At 37.4% G+C, this 22,295-nt stretch overlaps 4 protein-coding genes and 1 long non-coding RNA gene across 8 annotated transcripts in view; all 5 read left to right on the top strand.

Annotated features, from left to right (window-relative positions):
• Nucleotides 1–7,937, top strand: part of LOC149037500 (scavenger receptor cysteine-rich domain superfamily protein-like) — a 60,508-nt gene extending 52,571 nt beyond the window's left edge. Inside the window, exons 1-4 of one of the 4 annotated variants that reach the window (XM_089187800.1) lie at nucleotides 4,011–4,174; nucleotides 6,343–6,615; nucleotides 7,062–7,385; nucleotides 7,568–7,937. In XM_089187800.1, the coding sequence (XP_089043926.1) occupies nucleotides 6,390–6,615; nucleotides 7,062–7,385; nucleotides 7,568–7,869 (852 nt within the window). In that variant the 5' untranslated portion in view covers nucleotides 4,011–4,174; nucleotides 6,343–6,389 and the 3' untranslated portion in view covers nucleotides 7,870–7,937. Of the gene's footprint in view, nucleotides 1–4,010; nucleotides 4,175–4,738; nucleotides 5,057–6,342; nucleotides 6,616–7,061; nucleotides 7,386–7,567 lie in introns of those variants that run through there. The other 3 variants (XM_089187803.1, XM_089187801.1, XM_089187804.1) reach the window with 3 other exon arrangements.
• The window catches only part of LOC149037498 (inactive tyrosine-protein kinase 7-like), a 117,808-nt gene extending 96,397 nt beyond the window's left edge, over nucleotides 1–21,411 (top strand). The window contains exons 10-23 of the mRNA XM_089187753.1: nucleotides 12,961–13,242; nucleotides 13,982–14,263; nucleotides 14,999–15,280; nucleotides 15,810–15,911; nucleotides 16,258–16,273; nucleotides 16,581–16,771; nucleotides 17,199–17,315; nucleotides 17,443–17,627; nucleotides 17,976–18,095; nucleotides 18,398–18,474; nucleotides 18,575–18,615; nucleotides 19,097–19,193; nucleotides 19,522–19,618; nucleotides 20,395–21,411. Coding sequence (XP_089043879.1) covers nucleotides 12,961–13,242; nucleotides 13,982–14,263; nucleotides 14,999–15,280; nucleotides 15,810–15,911; nucleotides 16,258–16,273; nucleotides 16,581–16,771; nucleotides 17,199–17,315; nucleotides 17,443–17,627; nucleotides 17,976–18,095; nucleotides 18,398–18,474; nucleotides 18,575–18,615; nucleotides 19,097–19,193; nucleotides 19,522–19,618; nucleotides 20,395–20,547 — 2,042 coding nt within the window. The 3' untranslated portion in view covers nucleotides 20,548–21,411. The remainder of the gene's footprint in view (nucleotides 1–12,960; nucleotides 13,243–13,981; nucleotides 14,264–14,998; nucleotides 15,281–15,809; nucleotides 15,912–16,257; nucleotides 16,274–16,580; nucleotides 16,772–17,198; nucleotides 17,316–17,442; nucleotides 17,628–17,975; nucleotides 18,096–18,397; nucleotides 18,475–18,574; nucleotides 18,616–19,096; nucleotides 19,194–19,521; nucleotides 19,619–20,394) is intronic.
• The window catches only part of LOC149037495 (endoplasmic reticulum metallopeptidase 1-like), a 58,477-nt gene that overhangs the window by 22,934 nt on the left and 13,248 nt on the right, over nucleotides 1–22,295 (top strand). The gene's annotated exons all lie outside the window — the stretch shown is intronic.
• LOC149037501 (uncharacterized) lies at nucleotides 1,593–2,733 on the top strand. Its single transcript, XR_016181187.1, has 2 exons — nucleotides 1,593–1,901; nucleotides 2,560–2,733. It is a non-coding gene; the product is annotated as an uncharacterized LOC149037501 (long non-coding RNA).
• Nucleotides 7,987–10,782, top strand: LOC149037499 (neural cell adhesion molecule 2-like). Its single transcript, XM_089187811.1, has 3 exons — nucleotides 7,987–8,289; nucleotides 8,905–9,153; nucleotides 10,455–10,782. The coding sequence occupies exons 1-3, from the start codon at nucleotides 8,100–8,102 to the stop codon at nucleotides 10,757–10,759; spliced, it is 744 nt and encodes a 247-aa protein (XP_089043937.1). The 5' UTR covers nucleotides 7,987–8,099; the 3' UTR covers nucleotides 10,760–10,782.

Genomic DNA, 22,295 nt, shown 5'->3' with positions numbered 1-22,295 from the left:
ATTGAATCTTCTTACTTTGATTGAGAACTCTAGCAAGGATTCTGCTAACTCTTCAATATAAGAATAAATGAAATTAACTTTTCAGATGATTACTTTCTTTCAACAAATAATACTAATTCTTTACTTTTCATGTGGATTTTGTGGAACGAATCAGATTGTAAGTGACTTCATAATTTACTTAATGGTTAATGAGAACTTGGCTTGTTCTTTTTGATGAGGATATGGTGAAATAGCCATCGTTATATGCAGTATCGATCAAGTCTAAAGACATCCTCATAATTAATCAATCTTTTAAAGTTATCATGCCCATGAGAGCCCACCAAAAAGGACAGATCATCAGTGATTTCAAAATATTACTGTTATGCCTGTACATCTATCACATTCATCATTCTTTAACCTTTGACACCCTAACATCAGTATTGATGATTACTTTTTTTCAACAAATAATACTATCTCTTTAACGAGAACTTGGCTTATTCTTTTTGATGAGGATATGGTGAAATAGCTACTGTTTTATGCAGTATTGATCAAGTCAAAGACATCCTCATAATTGATTAATCCTTTAAAGTTATCACGCCCATGAGAGCCCACCAAAAAGGACAGATCATCAGTGATTTCAAAATAATACTATTATTAATATAATGAAAATGACTTTTCTTCGCATCATTTTTATTATTATCATTTAGATCCTCGATATACTTTTTGCTGCAAAAAAGTACAAAAAGGTATAAGATATAAGAAAAATGACTTTTCCTCACACTATATCATATTATATTTATTATTAATATTTAAGTCCTAAAAATGGCTGAAATCGTCTGTACATCTATCACAATCATCATTCTTTAACCTTTGACACCCTAACATATTGGTATGCGTATTCTCCATAGCACGCAGGTGAGCATGGAAAATACCAGCCATCTGTTACCATGGTTATAACTCATGAGGTCTTATAGTTTTTTAAATTTGATATAGTGAAAAACTTAAATGAATGGGCAATGTTTTTTGCATGCAATTTGCAATAATGACATGCAGTTCTTCTATTTAGAGTCACTTTAACTTGTAAATCACATAAAGTTCTGATATAAATATAGTTAATGGCGGCTGGTCATCCTGGGGGTCATGGGGGAGGTGCAGCCAAACCTGTGGTGGTGGGTCACAGTACTGAAGGCACAGTTGTACTAATCCTCCCCCAAGTGGGGATGGATGGTCTTGCTATGGACGTAATAGCATGAGACAATCTTGCAACACCAATTATTGTCCTGGTAATAGTGTGTAATCAGTGTTAAAACAATAATCTTTTATCATTTTGATAATTAATTTTGCTGGTTCCAGGTGCTCCATGCATCTTTAAATTAATTACATAGTTTTTTAGAAATCAATGTTTAGTAGTTGCAAGGTTTTTACCATAAGCTGCTATTTAGATTTGGTTAAGTTCTAGTCACGCCTTATCTTTATATGCTTCATTCAAAAAGTTTAATGAATGAGCATTGTATATGCATGCATTTTGCAATATCAATGTAGGTGTCAATTTTTAGTAGTTGCAAGGTTTCTACCACATGCTGTTATTAAGATTTTGTAAAGTTTCTTTCATGCCTTATTCTTATTTGAATCGGTTAAAATGTTGAATGAATTAGCAATATATATGCATGCAATTTGCAATATTGGTAGGCAGTTCTTCTATTTAGAGTCACTTTTACTAGTCAGTCATTAAAGTTCTGATATAAATATAGTTCATGGTGGCTGGTCATCCTGGGGGTCATGGGGGAGGTGCAGCCATACCTGTGGTGGTGGGTCACAGTACCGAGAGCGCAGTTGTACAAATCCTCCCCCAAGTGGGGGTGGAAGGAGATGCTATGGAAGTAGTAGCAGGAGTCAATCTTGCAACACAAATCATTGTCCAGGTGAGAGTGTGTAATCGGTGTCACTTTAACTTGTCAGTCATTAAAGTTCTGATATAAATATAGTTCATGGTGTAATCAGTGTTAAACCAACAATCTTTTATCATTTTAATTATTAATTTGGCTGGTTCCTGGTGCTCCATGCACCTTTAGTTTAGTTTACATAGTTTTTTAGATATCAATGTTTAGTAGTTGCAAGGTTTTTACCATACGCTGCCATTTAGATTTGTTAAAGTTCTGTTCATGCCCTATCTTTATTTTCTTCGTTCAAAAGGTTTAATGAATCAGCATTATATACACATGCAATTTGCAATATCAACGTGGATATCAATGTTTAGTAACTGTAAGGGTTCTACCATATGTTGGTATTTAGATTTTGTAAAGTTTCTTTCATTCCTTATTCTTATTTGAAACGGTCAAAATGTTGAATGAATTAGCAATATATATGCAAGCAATTTGCAATATCCACAGGCAGTTCTTCATTTTATAATATAATTAACTTGTTAATCATGTTAACCTCTGATATGATGAGAGTTGATGGTGGCTTGTCATCCTGGGGAGCATTAGAGAGCTGCAATGTAACTTGAGGGGGTGGATTACAAGGGCAAGTTTTAAAGTTTTTAAGTTGTTTCTTAATGGCTTACTCTTGAAACATTGTTAGTCAATGGTGGTTGGAGTGAGTGGAGTCTCTGGAGTATCTGCACTAAAACAGTCAGTGGCATACAAATAAGGTTTAGAGAATGTTCCAATCCAGAACCAGCATATGGCGGGGAACATTGTAATGGGAGCAGAGCACTTGTAAGGGAATGTAACAAAATGTCCCGCTGCCACGAAGGTAACATACAGATGGTAAAATCAGTGTGTCAGAGTTTTAGTTACAAAGGGTAACATTAATTGAAATACAGACATCATGGATGGTCCGAAGTCTAATCATAGTTGAACCCCACATTTTATAAAGGCTAAGTCCTGTCAAAAGCCGTTGTCGTTTAATCTACATACTAATAAATTGACCTTGTCCAAAATTAGCATTACATCGCAGCTTGAATCACAGGCGGCCCAAGCTCCAGCTCTTAGATGATCATCTTGCGCAATAACAGTCATGGCGGAATTATAGGAGTTTGTATGGGGGAATATTTACGAACGCTTGAAGGAATTAAAAAATACGTCAAATTCTCAATAAAATTACGGAGCAACTTCAGAATACCCCGCAACTTATTTACATGTCATTGAATAAGAATAGCGTCTATTGTGTTATGCCTCGATCTTCAAAGCCTCCCGACACATGTAAATGAGTTGCGGGGTATTCAGGGCCGGGTTGTTCAAAGCTAGGTTAAGATCACCCAGGGTTAGTGTGAAATCTGATTTCAGGTCTAAAAGCTGTAAAAGGAAATTCAGTCAAATTCTTTTAGTCTAGAGTATGACTATTTGACACTTCAAATAGAACACTGAAAATTATCCCAAAAAGGCTTTTGAGTAAAGGAATAAGGAAACCCAGATTAAAATTTAACCCTGGGTTAGCGCTAATCGGCCTTTGAACAACTGGGCCCTGAAGTTTAGCCAAAATGACGGAGCAACTTCAGAATACCCCGCAACTTATTTACATGTCATTGAATAAGAATAGCGTCTATTGTGTTATGCCTCGATCTTCAAAGCCTCCCGACACATGTACTTCCACAGAGTATTACTTGTTACCTGACCCTTTACTTTGATGAAAAGAACCCCTTTTAGCGAGTTGTCCATTTCGAGGTTTCCCACGTACTTAAGAAAAGCCCACGTCTGAACACTCCATTTCCGAACGTCCGATCCGAGAAGCGAAAAATTCCAGCGCAAAATGACCGGGTGGCCACAAATCCAACGCAGAATCCAAGCACATATACTTTGGTTTCATTTCAACTCACTACAAACTCAATCTTTCCCGTGCAACCGACGCTAAACCGCAGTTTGCCTCAGAAATGTCCAGTTTAGAGGTTTCTGCCAGCCTTCGTACACATCAACCTTGACACACGACCGTTGAGAACCAGCTTGGTAGCCCTGCCTCCTTTTCAAATTGAATATCACCAGGGACCAGCCCCATGGGTGCCAAGTTACGGTGTGGTCCCCGGCCAGGCCCAGTTTGAAAAGGAGGCAGAGTTACCAAGCAAGGCTATTTTTCGCTGGGATTTTTCGCTTCTCGGATCGGGCGTTCGGAAATGGAGTGTTCAGCCTTGGGCTTTTCTTATGTACGCGGAAAACCTCGAAATGGACAACTCGCTAAAGTGATACGCTGTGGAAGTAAGGTGAGGTATTTTTACTGAGAATTCGACGTACTTTTTAATCCTATAGAGCGGTCGTAAATATTCCCATACAAACTCTTATAATTCCGCCACGACTGTTATTGCGTAATATGATCATCTCACAGCTGGACTTTGGGCCGCCTGTGCTTGAATAAAGTTGTTTTCATTAGTATTATCATTATCATTTTCTCACTTATTATTATCATCAGGATCATCATCGTTATCATTATTATTATCCAGGCGGTGTGCGCACTCCGATTGCATTGCATTGGGGTAGCTTTATTTTTAATATGGCGGTAAAAGCGGCAGAAATCGGCAGATTTTGACTGAACATTCCGTAAAAGTTAGGCCGCTCCTTTTTACCATTTTTTTACCATAGGTAAATATAACCTGGTTTATTTTGAATGTGTAAAAGTATTTTTTGTACGTATTTGTTACGTATTCTATGGTTCTCAAGGACAAACGCAATCACTGTTTTTTTAGTATGTAATTTGAGACCAGTTTTCGAAAAGGTCAAATTTGATTTACGTCGTAGTTTGGAGCCTTTCAAAGATTTGGATGGCCGCTTTGATCCTTCTTCAACAGCTCTGACTAAACACTCTCAAACGCTCTCCAACGGTACACGTGTTTCGCGCATTTTAAGTGCTAGTGTTTGAGACCGATTATGACCCAAAAAAGGCCTATTGTTGCGTTACACAGCGTTACTATTGTAAACTCAATTGTGTAGTAAATCTACTTTCTTAAGTAGAAGCAAATTAACTAATCGTGAGTGTTGTATGGTAAATCTACTATCTTGATCACTGAATGAAGGACAGTTGAATTAGAGCAATGAAAGAAGTCACTTGGCCACTGAATAACTCTACAATGCATATGGCGACACGCCAGGTAAGCCGGAAAGCAAAATGCAGTCGATCGTGAAAAGGTGTTGATAGGCTTATGAACGCTTGTGTTTTTAAATCTTCTGACCTGAAAACTTAGCTGTTATAAATATATCTTTTAATGACTTGCCTCTGTGATGTGATAATAAGGGTTAGTTTTTAAGGTGTAATCTCCCTGTTTGTATGTTCTTGAGGTTTGGCAAAGCGAATGAGATCGTGTTACAAAAGGTAATATTTTCATGTGTGCGCTCTATTTTCTTTGTTTTCAATTATACCGTCTCTCCCACAGAAGATAACTCCAGAGATATGGTTTTCAAAACCTTATTTAAAGTATTCTCTATTCTTTTAAGTATATTTGAAAATCTGTGTTTTTTTATTAAACGTTGAGCATGACGAATTTGGTCTTAGAAGGCGTAACGCTTCTCCTTTTGTGAATCCCGTATTTACACCTTTAAGTGTATGACATGAAAAATAATTCGTATAAGAAGGTAGCTGTCTCTTTGTAATGAGTTTGCATGTCAAGGGTTGATTTCCTGTTAAATAACTCGCGAATTTGATATTATTCACACAGCCATTGGCTGTGAGTGTAACTGCTGCCAAATGAATAGGTTCTTGGCCAAGGCTGCAGTTTCAATTCTTTCTGAATCTCTTCAATTGCCTCCTAACAACAAATTTGTCACGAAGGAATAACAGGAGTTGTGCAGGCCTGCCAACGCTTTTTAACTTTCAAAGGAACGGCAACAGCAGTGAATCCCCATTACATTCAACATCTATTCACACTATCTTGCTGCCACAAGAAATGGTCACTCAACCGCAACAGGATGTAAATGATTCACTTTTCATTTTACGACTATCATGCAACACAATCAGAGTGTGTACACCGCCTGATTATTATCATACAATCCCTATTACTATTATTGCAAATGTTTATGTTACTTTAGTATCATCATTTATATTGTTATTATCCTCATTACAGTGTGCACTGTTGTCATTCGTAAGCATTTAGCACTAAATTTCTTGTCAATCACTACTGAAATATTTAGTTTCTTGATAGAATAGTATGGGATGTCTGATGTGAGCAGTATCAATTATTTTCTTTTTTTAAACTGGTCCTGAAAGATACTGTTTAATTTGAGCCTGATGATTATGTTTCTAACTCTCTTAGAATTGGTATTAACATATGAAACTAAGTACCTATTTGGGGCAATCATCAACAAAATAATTAAAATTTGTAGAATCGTGAAGAGGGCTTCTCAAGATGTACATATACTTTTGTATTATTTCTTTCATCAGTATTTCCACTGCGCTTTAAAACAGAGAGCAACCCATCAGTTGGTACAATGGAAATCCATACAAACAGCAGCTGGAAAAAGCTTTGCACCAGTACGTGGAATAAAGTTGAAGTAGATTTGACATGCATGGCAATGGGATACTCTAACAGCAGTGATTATGGTAGATGGTATGAAGACAGTGGCAATGTATCAGAGACATCTACCAATTTCAACTGCACCACCACTTTGACTAAATGTGAAGGAAGCTTCTCAAACAAACTGCAATTCTGCAAAGGTATTAATCAATTATGCATTTTGGAATCTGTTGTCAGATCTATTTCAGTCTGTACATCCTATTCTAGGTACCCTTATAGACTCGATCATAATTCCAGTGGTAGACCTCACCAAAACATCCTTTCTTGCTTTGGTAATTGATTATGTACTAGTGTTTTCTCAAAGACTGCTCTCTAAAAAAATATGATATATATTGACAATTAGGTTTTTTTTCGAGGAATAATTTAAATTGTTGAAGGTGTAAAGAGGCCCAAAAGTGATACCTGAACAGCTGCCCATCAAAGAACCCGTACAGCTAAATTGGATTTCTAAACCTGTATGAACACCTTGAACTTTTAAATTTCTTCCTAATCCTGCTGTCTACTTCTCTTATCCATATTTCTTCCTTTTATAAATTCACCATTAACTTACCTTTACTGATTGCTCAATATTTTGTGACTTTATAAGTTCCCGTTCGCTTGAATGGTGCAAATGTAGAGTATGGTGGTAGAGTGGAAGTATTTTACAAAGGGAAATGGGGAAAAATTTGTACCAATGGATGGGATTTCAATGATGCCCAAGTTATTTGCCGTCAACTCGGCTTTGAAGAGGCTCTTGCTGAATTCATTGGCTCAAACGTAGAGGATGGAAACATTACTTCTGTAATGGTGGATGTTTCCTGCAATGGAGAGGAGGTAGAACTTGCATCTTGTGCACGCACTGATGGAAAGTTAAATGTCCCTGGTCAATGTCGAGGAGATGGCAAAGGTTCCCAAGCACTGTGTCAACCAAGTAAGTAAGATATTAATAACGTCGAGGTGGAAATTCCTAAAGGTGACTGGTCCTCGTGAATAGTCATGTGTTTAAAGTTAAACATCAAAGATCAAGATATTATTAGTTTTGAAACAAACTAATGCCAAAATACTGAGACAGAATGAACTGATAATTGTGCTACTTGAAAACATTTCTTTCAGAGAACAAAGAAGTATTGGGAAAAGAGAATCTTTACTTTGATATTGGCAGCAATGAAATCCTTCACTGCTCAATACGTAACAAAACCAGTTTTGCGAGATGGGTCATTAATGGTCAAAAGGTGCAAGGGATGAATTCTTCTTCTAAGAGGGTCAAGACCACAAAAGATGGTAAACTGGTCATAGAAAATGTGCAGTTGTCTAATGGAGGAACATATGAATGCCACAGACTGGAATATGTTCAGTATTACACGGTTTACATTAATGGTAGGAAAATCCTTTTCAACACATTTAGAAGACCTTAATTGCCTCATTGTAGAGTAAGTTAGCACAGCAGTAAATGTGCTTGGCGCTCACAATATAGACACACAATAGGGACTAGTTAGCTTTTCTTCATTGCGGCTTCAGTAAGTGGATATTTTCTTTATTTATTTCAACAGCAAGATTCACTGAGAACACTAGAGACCAGCAGAGCCTCACTGCTTACACACCTGGTACTATAAACTGTGGTGCTGAAGGAACACCACGTCCACAGATGACTTGGAGGAAACAAGGAGAAAATTTAGTACTTGATGAGAGAAGATTCACTCAAATTCCCAGTGGCAGTCTACAGATTGATCCTGTTCACCCTGAAGACAGTGGCACATACAGATGTACCATGACACAAAATAAAGGATCAAAAAGGGTCACAAGCAGACATAAAAGCATTAATGTGTCTGTTATAGGTGAGTGAGTTATTGGAAAAATCTGAAACTGGTTTGGTCATTATACCAACACGTAATAATAGTAAAAATAGTGATAAAAACTTTATTTCAGTGTCAACCATGAAGCCTGAGGAATCCATGCTAATAAGGGAACACAGAATGATACAAAATACAAAACTTAAATGACTAAAATATCTACCCTAAAATATGAATAGTACAAAATGCAGTCTAAAATATATTAAAGATGAAGCTAAACATTATAGGTAACTATCAATAGCTGATCTTAAGAATTTAGTCATTAAGTAGTTCAGTTGCATGTAGATAATGCTGGTAAGATGGGTTTCTGATTTCATTTTCAGAGGTTAAAACAATCTTTGTTACTTTTTTTGAATGGCTTTTAATTTTTTGCCAATAGGCATTTCTGCAAGGTCACCTTATATGTTCCAATGATTTGTTGTTTTTAGCCGTTCGAAAAGGACTTTCATCTGGTTATTCAAATTAGTCAGATGAAAATGCATTGTCTAATTTATACACTGATGTTAGTAACCAAAAATGAAATTGCCCTTTAGGATATTTGTATTATGTGTGTATAACTAAAGCCACTGTGTTTTAACTTTTTTACTTGTTTATTCAAAGTTCGACCAGTGGTGAGTGTTTCAGGGTCAAGCAATATAATCAGAGAAGGAGACACTGTAACTTTGACTTGTAAAATCATTCAAGGTCAGCCTCAGCCGCAGATAACCTGGCTTAAGAATAACTTATCTGAGGGACACAACATGTCTCTCTCCTTTCATAAGATAACACAGAAAGACACAGGTCTGTATACTTGTGAAGCGAAAAATCGTGGAGGAATTTCTTCTGAAAACATCTACATTTTTGTTAAAGGTAAGTTTTTAAGTCTCAAACTGGATTTTAAATCATTCAGTTGTGTAAGCTGTGGCGGGATAGACTCTGGACTAATTGCTTTGGGTTAAGGCACTGGCCAGGATCATTGTGCCGTCTTCTTGAGTGAGGAAATACCTCCATCTAGTTGGAGGGTTTTCTTCTTAAAATCTCTTCCTTCTTTTAACATTTACTTTAAAATTTTGAACTGCAAATCGATATGATACATATGTACTGCTGGTTAGTGGAGCAAGATCATTTCTGTGGTATCCTCTTGGATGACAGGCCTCGCCTGCATGGTGCCTGACTCTCCACACAGACAGTGGAGCTACGCTATTGGTGGGAATGTGGTGACGAGAAAACACGAATAAATTAGTTGAGTGCTTTTTATTCAACTAATATATTCTTGTTTCTCATCACTATATTCCCACCAATAGCATAGCTCTATTTTCTGCATATAAACCCATACACAATCCAAAATTCCTCCAATTAATCTGGCAAAGGGCTAATGCTTGAAATGTCAGCCTCTAAGTTCTTTACGGTGGCCAATTTACGTTTTCAACTCAGTTGATAACACTCAATTACCCTGTTATACTCTCCCACTGACGCAGCACCAAAGTTTTTTTTAGAAACTTACCCCCTTTCTCCACACAGGTGTAGTGTTGAACTTATAAGAAAAATTAACAATTGATAAGTGGTAGTAACTAATTTCCGTTACTTCTGTTACGTTCCTCTTGATTGATGACCGTGAAATCTCTTGTGGTTCCCTATTATTCACAAATCAGACCCAAAGAATCTGCCACAACATTACATTTTGCTAACTTTTAAATTTCGAACTCCATATGGCAATGATGCGGTTGTATTGGTGGTTAGCCATGAAAAATCATTTGTGTAAGTCTCTGAGGATGACAGTCTTCACTCTCATGATGCCTGAATCTCCACCGGGAATTTTAATGAACTTTTAGGAAAACCCTTACTAGTTGTTAAGGGTTTGTAATTAATTTTCCGAGCTTGATCCATAAGCGAAGAGTTACGAGTGATTTGCGATCATTTACAAGTTCAATAGGAAATATTTTTCTCCCAATTTAATGTGTGGTTGAATCCTTCTTCGGTAAACTGAGAAGTGTGGTGCTTGCTTCCAACTTTTCGTTTCTTAGCTTAGTTATATTACACAGCTGCTATTTGTTAGTCATTGGCTGGAGCAATGAGTTGGAACCAAAACAAAATGTATGCCATGACAATATTTTCTCTGTATCTGTTAATATTATCTCATCGTGACTTTTATTTTAAATTTTTCTTTGTAGTTCCACCACATCTAAATCCTGAACTCAAGAATCTTTCAGTCCCACTGAACTCCACATTTGAAACATATTGTTTTAAAAGTGGTGATCCACTAATTTCTGTCAACTGGACCAAGGATGGTAAAGCTCTTCCTAGCAACAATACATTAGTTATTAAGCGCGTGACCTTTGACGATGGAGGTTTCTATGAATGTGCTGCTGAAAATCAGGTTGGAAAAGTTAACATCTCCTTCTGGATCGATGTTACTGGTAAATCAAAATCATTTTATGAAGATTTACAAACGGTGCTTGGTTACTTCACGTTGTAGAGTGTTGTACTGCCGTGCGATAGTTCAAGCCCTTGACTGGACCAACGTAAGGTCTTAAATAGACGAGGAGAATGTGCTGCCTTTGCTATGGCATGAGCAAATGGATAGGCATTCTAGTTTCTTGGATAAGGAGAATGAACTGTAAGCCCCGTCTCCTGCATCTTCTAGGAGGTCTTGGTTCCAACTTGGAGTTCTTTCTCCATTAATGCCTGTGTCACTCACTGAAGAACATCATCTTAAAAAAAAGACAAAACAAAAAAACAAAAAAAAACATAAAAATTGCCTGAAGCTTGAGAAACCTCAGAAAACCTTTTCGGGCATCTATGGGTTGAGTCTTATGACTAACGATGTGCATTCTACCATTAGCAAGCATTTTCTCCCAAAACCTGCCTCCGAGGCTATCGAGATAGACTGGTGACAAAAAGTCCAATCTTATTATTTGTCGTCTAAATCTTAATTCTTTTCTAATTTCACATTCATTGAACCTATCTCACTTAACTTTATCCTACTCTATTCTCTGCATGCCGCTCATGCCTAAGGTAATCTTGACACTATCTGCGCGTTAAGGACTCGAAATCCTAATGACGGAAGATTGGAGTTGCTCACGGTCCACTTTCTGATCCTCAATAGATTCTTCATTATTTTGGGGAATTTTGTATTGTATCAACTGCAGTAGATAATTCCCCAATTGATATTTCTCGTTATTCTCAAAACTCTTGTCTGCTTGATATGGTGTTGATGCTGTTAGAAGAAATTCTACCTTGAAGCGACTTCAAAGTGACGCAGCAACCCGTTTACATAATGGATCGGAAATTCAACGAATTTATTCTGTCAGCAATTCAACCCGCAAAGGCGATCGGACCGATAGGTTAAATCCAATAAACATTACAATTTAGATTTATCGAAGATTACCTAAACTGTCTCAATTTCTCTCAACTTTAAAGAGGTTAGTCAATAAAACACGAAAACAAAGTGTTTCCACGCATGTTTAAACAAAACTATTGGCTTTGTATTTTAGAGATTTTAAACTAGAAGACTCCCAAATTTGCTCTTCTTACTGCCAGATTACTTGTGGTTATTTGATTGTATCTTGAGAACCTTTGTTGAACATCAGTGATGCTCTTTTTATTTTCAGTGTGTCCTCAGATCAAACTGTCTCCGGTAAACCAATCTGTTACTGATGGAGACCCAGTAAACTTTACTTGCCGTGCCACAGGTGTTCCAACACCAAAACTGACCTGGACATTTGATGGCGGTAGACTTCCATTGGGGATCAATGAAAACAATTTTAAGGGAGACTCATTCCAGGAATCATTCCTAAAAATACAGAGAGCAACAAAGAAAATGGAAGGAACATACAAGTGTACAGCAAAAAACAAAGCAAATGGAACAAGTTATTCCACAATACTTCAAGTATTTGGTAGGTTCAATAATTATAATGATTACGATGATAATAATAGTAATACTGAGAGGGATGGTGTTGATTGTAATGATAGTAATAGTAATCTTAATTTTAATAGCAATAAGGGTAATGATGGCGATAGATCCGTTGCAACAATTATATTTAAAGATACTTTCCAAATATGAGGTGAAAACGGTGGCTGGTGGCTAGAAGTTGCCTAAGAAGAACTAATAGCTTGTCACGAATGAGATGGAGTCTCGATACCCCTGGAATTTCTCCAAGACAATGGAGTCAAAGAGTGCAAAGACAAGCTTGAGTGAAAAATATCGTAATGAATTGTGGGAAAGATAGTCGTTGCACATGCACCATTTACCAGTTGTTTAAGATGACTCTTCCATACAATCACTTTGTGACATTTTGTTATGGTCACTCTGATCATTTTGATCCAAAAGCTTTTGATCACTGCGATGATCTGAAGCTCTGTATAGGGCAATTTGTCTTTATAATAAGAAACAAAGGGCCGTGTCTCCGTTTATTTAGAAACATCTTTGAATGGGGTCTGAGACCCTTTGGCAAATCTTCAGACACATTTTGGACAAGTATTTCAAACCCCTTTTGAAATGCCTTGGAAGCCAAGTTTCACTCAAATTGACAAGTTATACCCCGTATGTACCATTTGGAGGGTTGATTTCGGATCGCTAAGTTTCTATGATAATTACCTTACTAAAGTATCTTGAGTGAAGTTTTTTTTTATATGAAAACCAAGTTATGTATACATTATCTCTTTCCCTCAACACAGAAAAACCCACCGCCAAAGTGAGTCCAAAACCATACCCAACGCTCACTGAAGGTGATAAGCTGCAGTTAACTTGCAGTGTCAACCAAGTAACAGTACATATCACTTGGAAAAAAGATGGAGACCCAATAAAAGAAAGGGCAGTCATTGATACGCAATTGGATGAGACAACAAGTTATCTGGTTATTACAAAGGTTGTGGAAGGGGACAGTGGTGAATATTCCTGTGAAGCTCGTAACGGACTAGGAAATGTGGCCCGCTCCATTGTGATGATAAAAGTCAACCGTAAGCTGTCATTATTGTAGCGTAGAAACATTCTAGAATTTAACAGCAATAAATCATTCGACTAAACGGAACCAGAAACTTTAAACATGCTATCGGCTGTTTTTGTTTTGGTGGCTAGAGGTTAAAGGTTGCCCAAAAAGAACTGACAGCTTGTTAAGAATGAGATGGAGTCTCGATACCCCCGGAATTTCTTCAGGACAATTGAGTCAAAGAGTGCAAATGCAAACGGAGTCTAATGAACATAGGAAAATACCGTAACGAATAGTAGAAAAGACAATCGTTGGGCATGCACCATTTATCAGTTGTTTAAGATGACTCTTCCATATAATCACTTTGCGACATTTTGTTATGGTCCTCTGGTCACTCTGATCATTTTGATCACAAAGGTTTTGATTAATGCAATGATTTGTAGATTTACATGGGGCAATATGTCTTTACAATAAAAACAAAGGGCTGGGTCTCGGTTTACGAAAAAGTATCTTGGAAATTCGGTTGGATGGGGTACAACCTTTAGCAAATCTTCAGAAGTATTTTGGAAAAGTATTTCAAACCCCTTTTGAAATGCTTTTAAAGCCAAGTGTCACTCAAATTGGCACGTTCTATTCCGTATGTACCATTTGGAGGGCTGATTTCGGATCACTAAGTTTCTATGATAATTACCTTACTAAAGCATCTTGAGTGAAGTTTTTTTTATATGATAACCAAGTTATGTATACATTATCTCTTACCCTCAACACAGGAAAACCCACCGCCAAAGTGAGTCTAAAACCATACCCAACACTCACTGAAGGTGATAAGCTGCGGTTAACTTGCAGTGTCAACCAAGTAACAGTACATATCACTTGGAAAAAAGATGGAGACCCAATAAAAGAAAGAGCAGTCATTGATACGCAATTGAATGAGACAACAAGTTATCTGGTTATTGCAAAGGTTGTGGAAGGGGACAGTGGTGAATATTCCTGTGAAGCTCGTAACAGACAAGGAAATGTGTCCCGCTCCATTGTGATGATAAAAGTCAACCGTAAGCTGTCATTATTGTAGCGTAGAAACATTCTAGAATTTAGCAGCAATAAATCATTCGACTAAATGGAACCAGAAACTTTAAACATACTATCGGCTGTTTTTTTTTTGGTGGCTAGAGGTTAAAGGTTGCCCAAAAATAACTGACAGCTTTTTAAGAATGAGATGGAGTCTCGATACCCCTGGAATTTCTTCAGGACAATTGAGTCAAATAGTGCAAATACAAACGGAGTGTAATGTACCAAGGAAAATAACGTAACGAATTGTGGGAAAGATAATCGTTGCGCATGCACCATTTATTAGTTGTTTAAGATGACTCTTCCATATAATCACTTTGCGACATTTTGTTACGGTCACTCTGATTATTTTAATCTCAAAGATTTTGTTAAATGCAATGATTTGTAGATTTGCATGGGGCAATATGTCTTTATAATAAAAAACAAAAGGCTGGGTCGCGGTTTACGAAGAAGCATCTTGGAGATTCGGTTGGAGGAAGTCCAACCTTTGGCAAATCTTCAGAAATATTTTGGACAAGTATTTCAAACCCCTTTTGAAATCCCTTTAAAGCCAAGTTTCACTTAAATTGGCACGTTCTATCCTGCATGTACTATTAAGAGGGTTGATTTCGGATCACGAAGTTTCCATGGTAATTACCTTACCAAGGTCTCTTGAGTGAAGTCTTTTTTTAAATATGAAAACCAAGCTATGTATACATTATCTGTTTCCCTCAACACAGAAAAACTCACCGCCAAAGTGAGTCCAAAACCATACCCAACGCTCACTCAAGGTGATAAGCTGCGGTTAACTTGCAGTGTCAACGAAGTAACAGTAAATATCACTTGGAAAAAAGATGGAGACCCAATAAAAGAAAGGGCAGTCATTGATAAGCAATTGGGTGAGACAACAAGTTATCTGGTTATTGCGAAGGTTGTGGAAGAGGACAGTGGTGAATATTCCTGCGAAGCTCGTAACAGATTAGGAAATGTGGCCCACTCTATTGTGATGATAAAAGTCAACCGTAAGCTTGCATTCTTGTAGCGTAGAAACAATCTAAAATTTAATAGCATTAAATCATTCGACCAAATGGAACCAGAAACTTTAAACATGCTATTGGCTGTTTTTTGCTTTTGTTTTTTTTTGTGCATGTGCTTGTGTGTGTATGTTAGGTGTAAGTCTGATATTAAAATATGGGTTCTTTAGCCTTTTAGATTCTGTAGAACCTCTCTTGAGATACCCAAATAATTATCATCATTATTGTTTGTTTCCTTTTTGGCAAAAGGAATTGCTCTACATCCATTTAACAGAAGGGCAGGTTATTCCTCAATCCAAAACAAGATTCTAGCTAGGTCTTCTCCATATAGTTTTGATTTATCTTTCTATGAATCGCTTCCATAAAGTAGTAGTCATTTCTAATGAGCCAGCGAAGCTCTGGGGAAAAATAGTATCCAGTGGGGCTGGCTAATACTGGTTAACAACCTTTTCCTTATTACCACATGTACTACCTTTTTCTTTTGGCTAAGAACCATTCGTTTAACTTACACCAACAGCTGTGAGTTCATTCCTGGTGTGGTATTATATTGTTGGATCAATGGCTGCTGTCATTGTTATTTTGCTCATAGGCTGCTTTTTTTGGAAACGTCGAAGGACAGGTAAAGCTCATTCTTCATATTTTGTTTTGGGTAATTTTTCCAGAGAATATTACGTTGTGTGAGAAGAAAAAATTTAACCAGTTTACGTTTACTTTTACTTCCAATCGTTCTCCTCAAGTTCGCTAGTAGGTAGGTATTAATATCATCTCGGTTTGCAGGAAAAAGAAAACCTTTGAGGCACTATTGGCATGTTTCTACTGTTTCTTGTCTTGCCATCTTATCTGATTTATAATCTTTTATTAACCACTGATCAAAGTGCATGACATTTTTATTTAAATATTCAAGTTAAGGCAGAACTTTTTGTCCTTCTCTATTTCTTCCTTTGATTTGCTATTTGGACCTAAAGCGGCTGCTACGGCTCTGTAAGTCAATTAGTTTGCCTTTTATTCACTAAATTGAATTTTTTTTGTTTAAAATTGAAGTTGGGTTTAAATCTTACCGTCATGTCAACCATTCCATTTGGAAAGTGAACTAGAATGGTAGTCTGCGTAAACGAGTAGTTCTACAATTTTAGTTTTTCTGCACAAGAAAATTTTTTTTTTAATCTCTAGAAATTGAAGAAGTCAGTCAAACAATTTAGAGACTCAAAACTTTTGCGTAACTTCTTTTTCCTTGATTACGTGCACTTTGATTTATCAATAGAAATTGTATGATTTTCATAAAATTTAGTCCTGATCAAGGGGAAACAGTTGAGATGGAGCTGTTGGATGTAGAAGTGGATGAATGGGAGATTGAAGTGAACCGTATCCTGCTTCAAGATGTCATTGGGCGAGGGGCATTTGGAGCAGTGTGGAGAGCTCTTCTTAGTTCTCCAAATGGGAGACCTGGAAATCGTACAGTTGCTGCTAAATGCTTTACACGTAAGATCCATTCAACTATCTCTCCTCAAAGCACGTGGGTGGGTACTTAGCGTTTCTTGCCAAGGGTACTTTGCACTTTCCAGTAATCATTTATCTCAGGTTGACCAAGGCGCTCTAAGAGATTCGTGCAAAGTTATTTTTTATAACAAAAGCAACAATTAAACAATAGAGGCATCGATAGCAATAAAAAATTTGAAGATGGCAGGCATGTGCCACAATCGTGAGGCAAAGAAAATATGAATTCCTCGAAAGGATTCGCTCGCCGACCGGTTCCATTTTTGCAGTTATGAGCTTCGACAACTGGGTTTCAAAGACCTCCTAAGATGTGAGGTCTAAATCCTCACCCGAAATTTCGCTTCTTAAGCACGAGAAAATTCGTCAATAAGGATTTTTTCCCCGGTTATAAAGTATTTCCTTTTTATTGTAGCCACCGCAGGGGAGGAAGGAAGAAAATGTTTGATGAGAGAGATCGAGCTGGGAAAAATTATCGGTGACAGCAATCAGCCAAACATAGTGAAGTTCATTGGCTGCGTCACTAGACAAGGTACATGCTAAGTTTAAGGCGTCATTCTTATTATATGCAATAATATTTCAACTGAGTATGAGATTGTCAGCTTGTTTGTTTGTTTGTTTGTTTTTACTGATTCGTTCCTTCTTTTCGTTATTTTAAGTTCATCCGATCCTTATCATGGAACATTTGCCATGTGGCGACCTGCTTGGTTACATGAGAAAATGCCGAGGAATTAATGATCGGTATTATCTTGGAGAAGGAAGGCCTCAAGTTTTGAACAACTATGACCTTGTGCTCTTTGCCAAACAAATCGCCGCCGGTATGGTATTCCTTGGATCAAGGGGGGTAAGTAACTAAAATGCTTCTACATTCAATTTTACCGCAGAAACATCTGTAAGGGATTGTTACACCTTTTGAGTTGCTTGAATATAGATATATCTAAATTATATGAATTTTTTCGGAAGCAGGTTTCATATTCTCAATATTTCTCAAGAGTTCCTTTGGTATTGTCAGTGGGTCACCTAATGTCGCAGTCATTCTGGTATATGTTTGGTTTGTAATGAACACCCTAGGAACAATAGTTCTTACAACCCGTGCAAACGTCTGTATAATTTTCCCTCTGGTCATGGTAGATCTCACAAAAGATATGCATTTGTTAGCAAGTTTACATTTTGTATCTTTGTCTTTTGGTAGATAATCCATCGTGACCTGGCAGCTCGAAACGTCCTCCTTGATAACAACTATGTGTGCAAAGTGACCGACTTTGGCATGGCATATCAAAGCTTCAAATACGGTCATGGAAATGCCAAAAAGGTAGAAGATCGTCTTTGCTTTAATTTTTTTGCGGTGGCACTTGTAAACAGATTCCTAAGGTTAGCTCTGATTCTGCCTAAAATTCACCTTAACTGCCAACTGAGGATAGCTCCGCGTTCTGCCATGCCACAGAATACAATTGAGTTAGTTGACTTTATCATTTAAATTTATGACATTTGCTAAATTTTGACACTCCATAAAAGTCTCGGAAGAGGTACACTAGCCACCTCACGTTTACGTGCATGTCCTTTGTTAACTCGCTAGTATTAAAACACTTATTTTTAAACAAACTGTCGTTGCAGGGCTGTTTGCCAATCAAATGGACTGCACCAGAGATTTTGTTGGGAAATTTCGCTGGACTTTCCACCTTGAGTGACGTGTATGTATATTTTTGCACTGAGCTGGCCCTCTCTTTAGTTTTTGTCTTTACATGCTCACTTAGAGAATATCTCGGCAACACTTTTTCGAAATTTTTTCAGGTGGTCTTACGGAATCGTCCTGTATGAGATAGTTACCCTTGGTAAGTCAAACTATGTTCAACAAAAAATATTTATACTTCCCGTCCGTCTATGTCTGGAAATGTTGTAGGTATGGTTTTTGGAACTCGTTAGTAATGTCGATGCCTTTAGGACCCAATTGGCAGACGTTGATGAGCTGTGGCAGAAAAACTTGTTGTGCCAAAGTTTACGTCAATGATGAATTTTGCTCAGCTTGTCGATGTTTCATTCTCTGTAACTGAGAACCGTTGTTTCAGGACTTTCCTTGCCCTGACTATCACCCAAGACGAGTGGCATTTTGTGTTCGACTTTAAATGACGAAAAACCTTTCAAATTACTTGGCAGAAAAGTGGTAATCAATTACATAAAACATCAGGCTAGGAAACATTAAGTTTCGAATGCTGCGGTCAAGCACTAGAAGTGGATCTCTCTGATTTAAATCTCAACGATTTCAAACGAAATATTTGGGTATATCACGGCCACAATTTGTTTATTTCTTCGCAGGAGGAATTCCATATGAGGGATGGTCAGAAGGGAATGTGGTTGCACGAGTCACACATGGATACAAACTTCCAAAGCCCGATCATGTTGATGATAAACTGTGAGTCTTGCCTTTCAAGTTGCCATGCTCCATTATAAATCACCCAATCCCGAAGAAAAACATTTTCTCTTGTCTAATCTAATTTCTTTCGTTACTGAACTCTGTTAAGTGAAACAAAGTTAACAGCGGTCAGCAGTTTCTTCAGCTAAAAGTTGTCTTTTCACTCAAGAATATTGAAAAGATGAATTTTCAGCTATTACAGCCAGACATTTCTTATCATTTTAGCCATTATTTTCCCAGGGCTCTCCTAAGATTTCTGTATTGGTTGATTTTTATCACATATTACATAAACCACAGTCCAGTATTGACCATCATTCCTTTGTTCCAGGTATGCTATAATGGAAAGGTGCTGGAATTTTGACCCCGACTTTCGTCCTCCCTTTGAAAGCCTTCGAAAAAGAATGGATACCTACCTTCGTGAAGAGGTTTGTAGCACGATTTGAACAAGTCCTTGACGGCCTCTAAGATTACTTTTTCCTCTAAAATTACTTCATAGACCATTGCTCTTTCAAAGTTGGTTTCAGTAGATTAATGGAATTGATTTAGGATTGTATTGGTTTCTTCTAACTACGGCTTGGGCCGCTTGCGGGAATTTCAGTGCCTTGAGCTTTCATTTTGACGGCTCCTGCTTGTAGTTAAGTTTCTCACTATTTGCTCCAGCTTATCGATGTTTTTCAAGTTTTAACAAATTTAAACTTAAAACGCGCCAAGATGTCCCATGCCCACGAACCCATCTATATGTCACCATTCCTTCCGCCCTTCCAGCTACTTCCCTAGCAAACTGCCTGAGAATTTACATTCATAGTAAAGGTTGATGGGAGAGTATAACGGGGTAATTTGGTATTTTCAACTGAGTTGATAACGTAAATTGGCCACCTTTAAGAGTTTAAAAGCTGACGTTTAGAGCGTTAGCCCTTCGTCAGAGCGAGTGGCAAAGTTCTAACGCTCGAAACGTCAGCTTTTAGACTCTTTACGGTGGCCAATTTACGTTATCAACTCAGTTGAAAATACCAAATTACCCATCTACATTCATAACTTCCTACTTACCAACCAACCTGCCTAAGAAAACACATTACTCTGTGCCTTTAAAGCGAGGATCATTTGTGTGCTTTGAAGTAGTCATTACAATTTTCTTCTTGACTTGGAATTAGAGAATATTGTGACGATCATGAAAATCCTCTTTTATTGCTTTCCCCTTTAGACATATCTACAGCTGCTCGACATGGGATCTTATGACACGACCAAATACTCCAAGGTTGAAGACCTCGGAGGTGCAGATGCCGAACCAAGTGCACGACCTCTAAGTAACGCCGCGGCAAAGAGATTAGGAAAGTGGGCCAGCGACCGTCGTTAGACAGTGTCATTTTGAATATGGCTTAGGAACCAAGCACTTTGTAGTGTATCAAGTATTAGAAGAAATTGTATACTGGTGATAACGGTGATAATTTAAGGGCCTTATTGTGTTATAATTAACCAAAGCTGTTTCCTTGATGAGGCACCTTTAAGTCAGTTTTTTCTTAAGTCGCAGTTGATAAATAACTCGATTTAGCTGATAAACTCCGGATTTTTAAAAAAGGAGGTTATAAATGAGAAAGCAGCTCGTCTATTTAGATTTCTGTACTGGGCAAATTGTTTGCCACTGCTTACTGGTGAAACAATACGACTACTTGTTAGCAATCATGCGATTGAAGCGTCTCTCGCTGGTGATATAGTCGTGGTAAGATATTTAGTAGTTTAGTATTGATTTAGTCAAGGACCTTTCAGTAGCGTGTCCTTTATCGACGAGATTGGTGACATGTCTTGTAATGTGGTGTTACATAGGTCGTAAATTCCTTAAATTTCGGGGCATTGGTATCAGAAAACAAAAAAAAAAGTGCATCGCTATTGGTATGTTTACTCTAACTTTCTTGTTGTTATTGTTAAGTGCTTTTTCATAAACGGAGAGAACCGTTCCAATAGAGTGATTCTAAAATTAAATTAATTAAGTTATTTTCCCAATATTTTCGACTCGTACAAGAAACAGAGAGCGCTATTCAGAGGGGTTGTGGCTGATAGACAGACCTTTGCTATGATGAAATGAACCGCTTATTTCGAAGTGGAAATGTCGCTAGAGCAAGGATGAGCGTTTATTTATGTACATTATCGAAACACACTAAGCTGTATTTAAAATTTTGTAAAACACTCTATATAATATCTGCAATAAAAGAGTAGAAGCTTACCTTAGGGCATTATTCACAATGGTGTATTACTATTCAAGCCGCTCCAGATATACCCAGGAGAAAGAAAAACACCTAATCTTGTATCTCAGATACCACGCAATTTTCTTTTAAAGGACACATTTGAACAGTTCTTTCGTAATTTATTTTCTAATTAACTCCGAATTCATTTTACGGGTTTGTTGATGTTTACTGCCTCATGCAGCTCACGCTTGGACGTAATACCCATATTTGATAAGGAAGCCTTCCAGAGATATCGATACCAGCGTCGCAATGTGTATCGTAGACATCCTTCGGAGGTTGGTCTCCCGATTTCCCTCCACCCGTCCCTTCACACTGTTCTTGACAAAAGAAGAGTAATCAGTCGGTTATTCCGGTTATATATCATTAAAGCACATTTCGGAAAGTTTTGTTAATACATTATAAGTTTACAATTCGTGAACCATCTCTGTAATCTGCTTGGATACTTTCTTTTGAATTAATTGAGTTACACCCTCAGAATTTAATCAGTAATCAAGAATAATAAATCCGTATATGTAGCACAAATGAAGCATATTTTAAACTTTCCATACGATTTTAGGAAACTACACTTAATTAAATGCTGATTCTCGATAAAATGGCCTGGCATAACTCGTTCATTATTTGATTACTTTGTAGCCCCAAAAACCCGGCTTATGACTCTGGAGGTACCGAATTGATGCATTTGATACACAAGGCACACTTTACTTTACTTTACACTTTATGGGGGAAGGTTAGAATAAAATTGCTTCACTACCGTAGACTGAGTTACAAATGTAAAAAAAGCGTGATGATACTTGCGATACCGCTGCAGTGCTCTACCAACTGAGCTAACAAGCGAACTGGGAGCCGGTCACTGTGTTGGTTC

Source organism: Pocillopora damicornis, chromosome 11 (genome assembly GCF_964200805.1).
Source record: "Pocillopora damicornis chromosome 11, jaPocDami1.2, whole genome shotgun sequence".
Lineage (NCBI taxonomy): Eukaryota > Metazoa > Cnidaria > Anthozoa > Scleractinia > Pocilloporidae > Pocillopora > Pocillopora damicornis.
The sequence above is the reverse complement of the archived record's forward strand: the minus strand, read 5'-3'. Positions and strand labels throughout refer to the sequence as shown.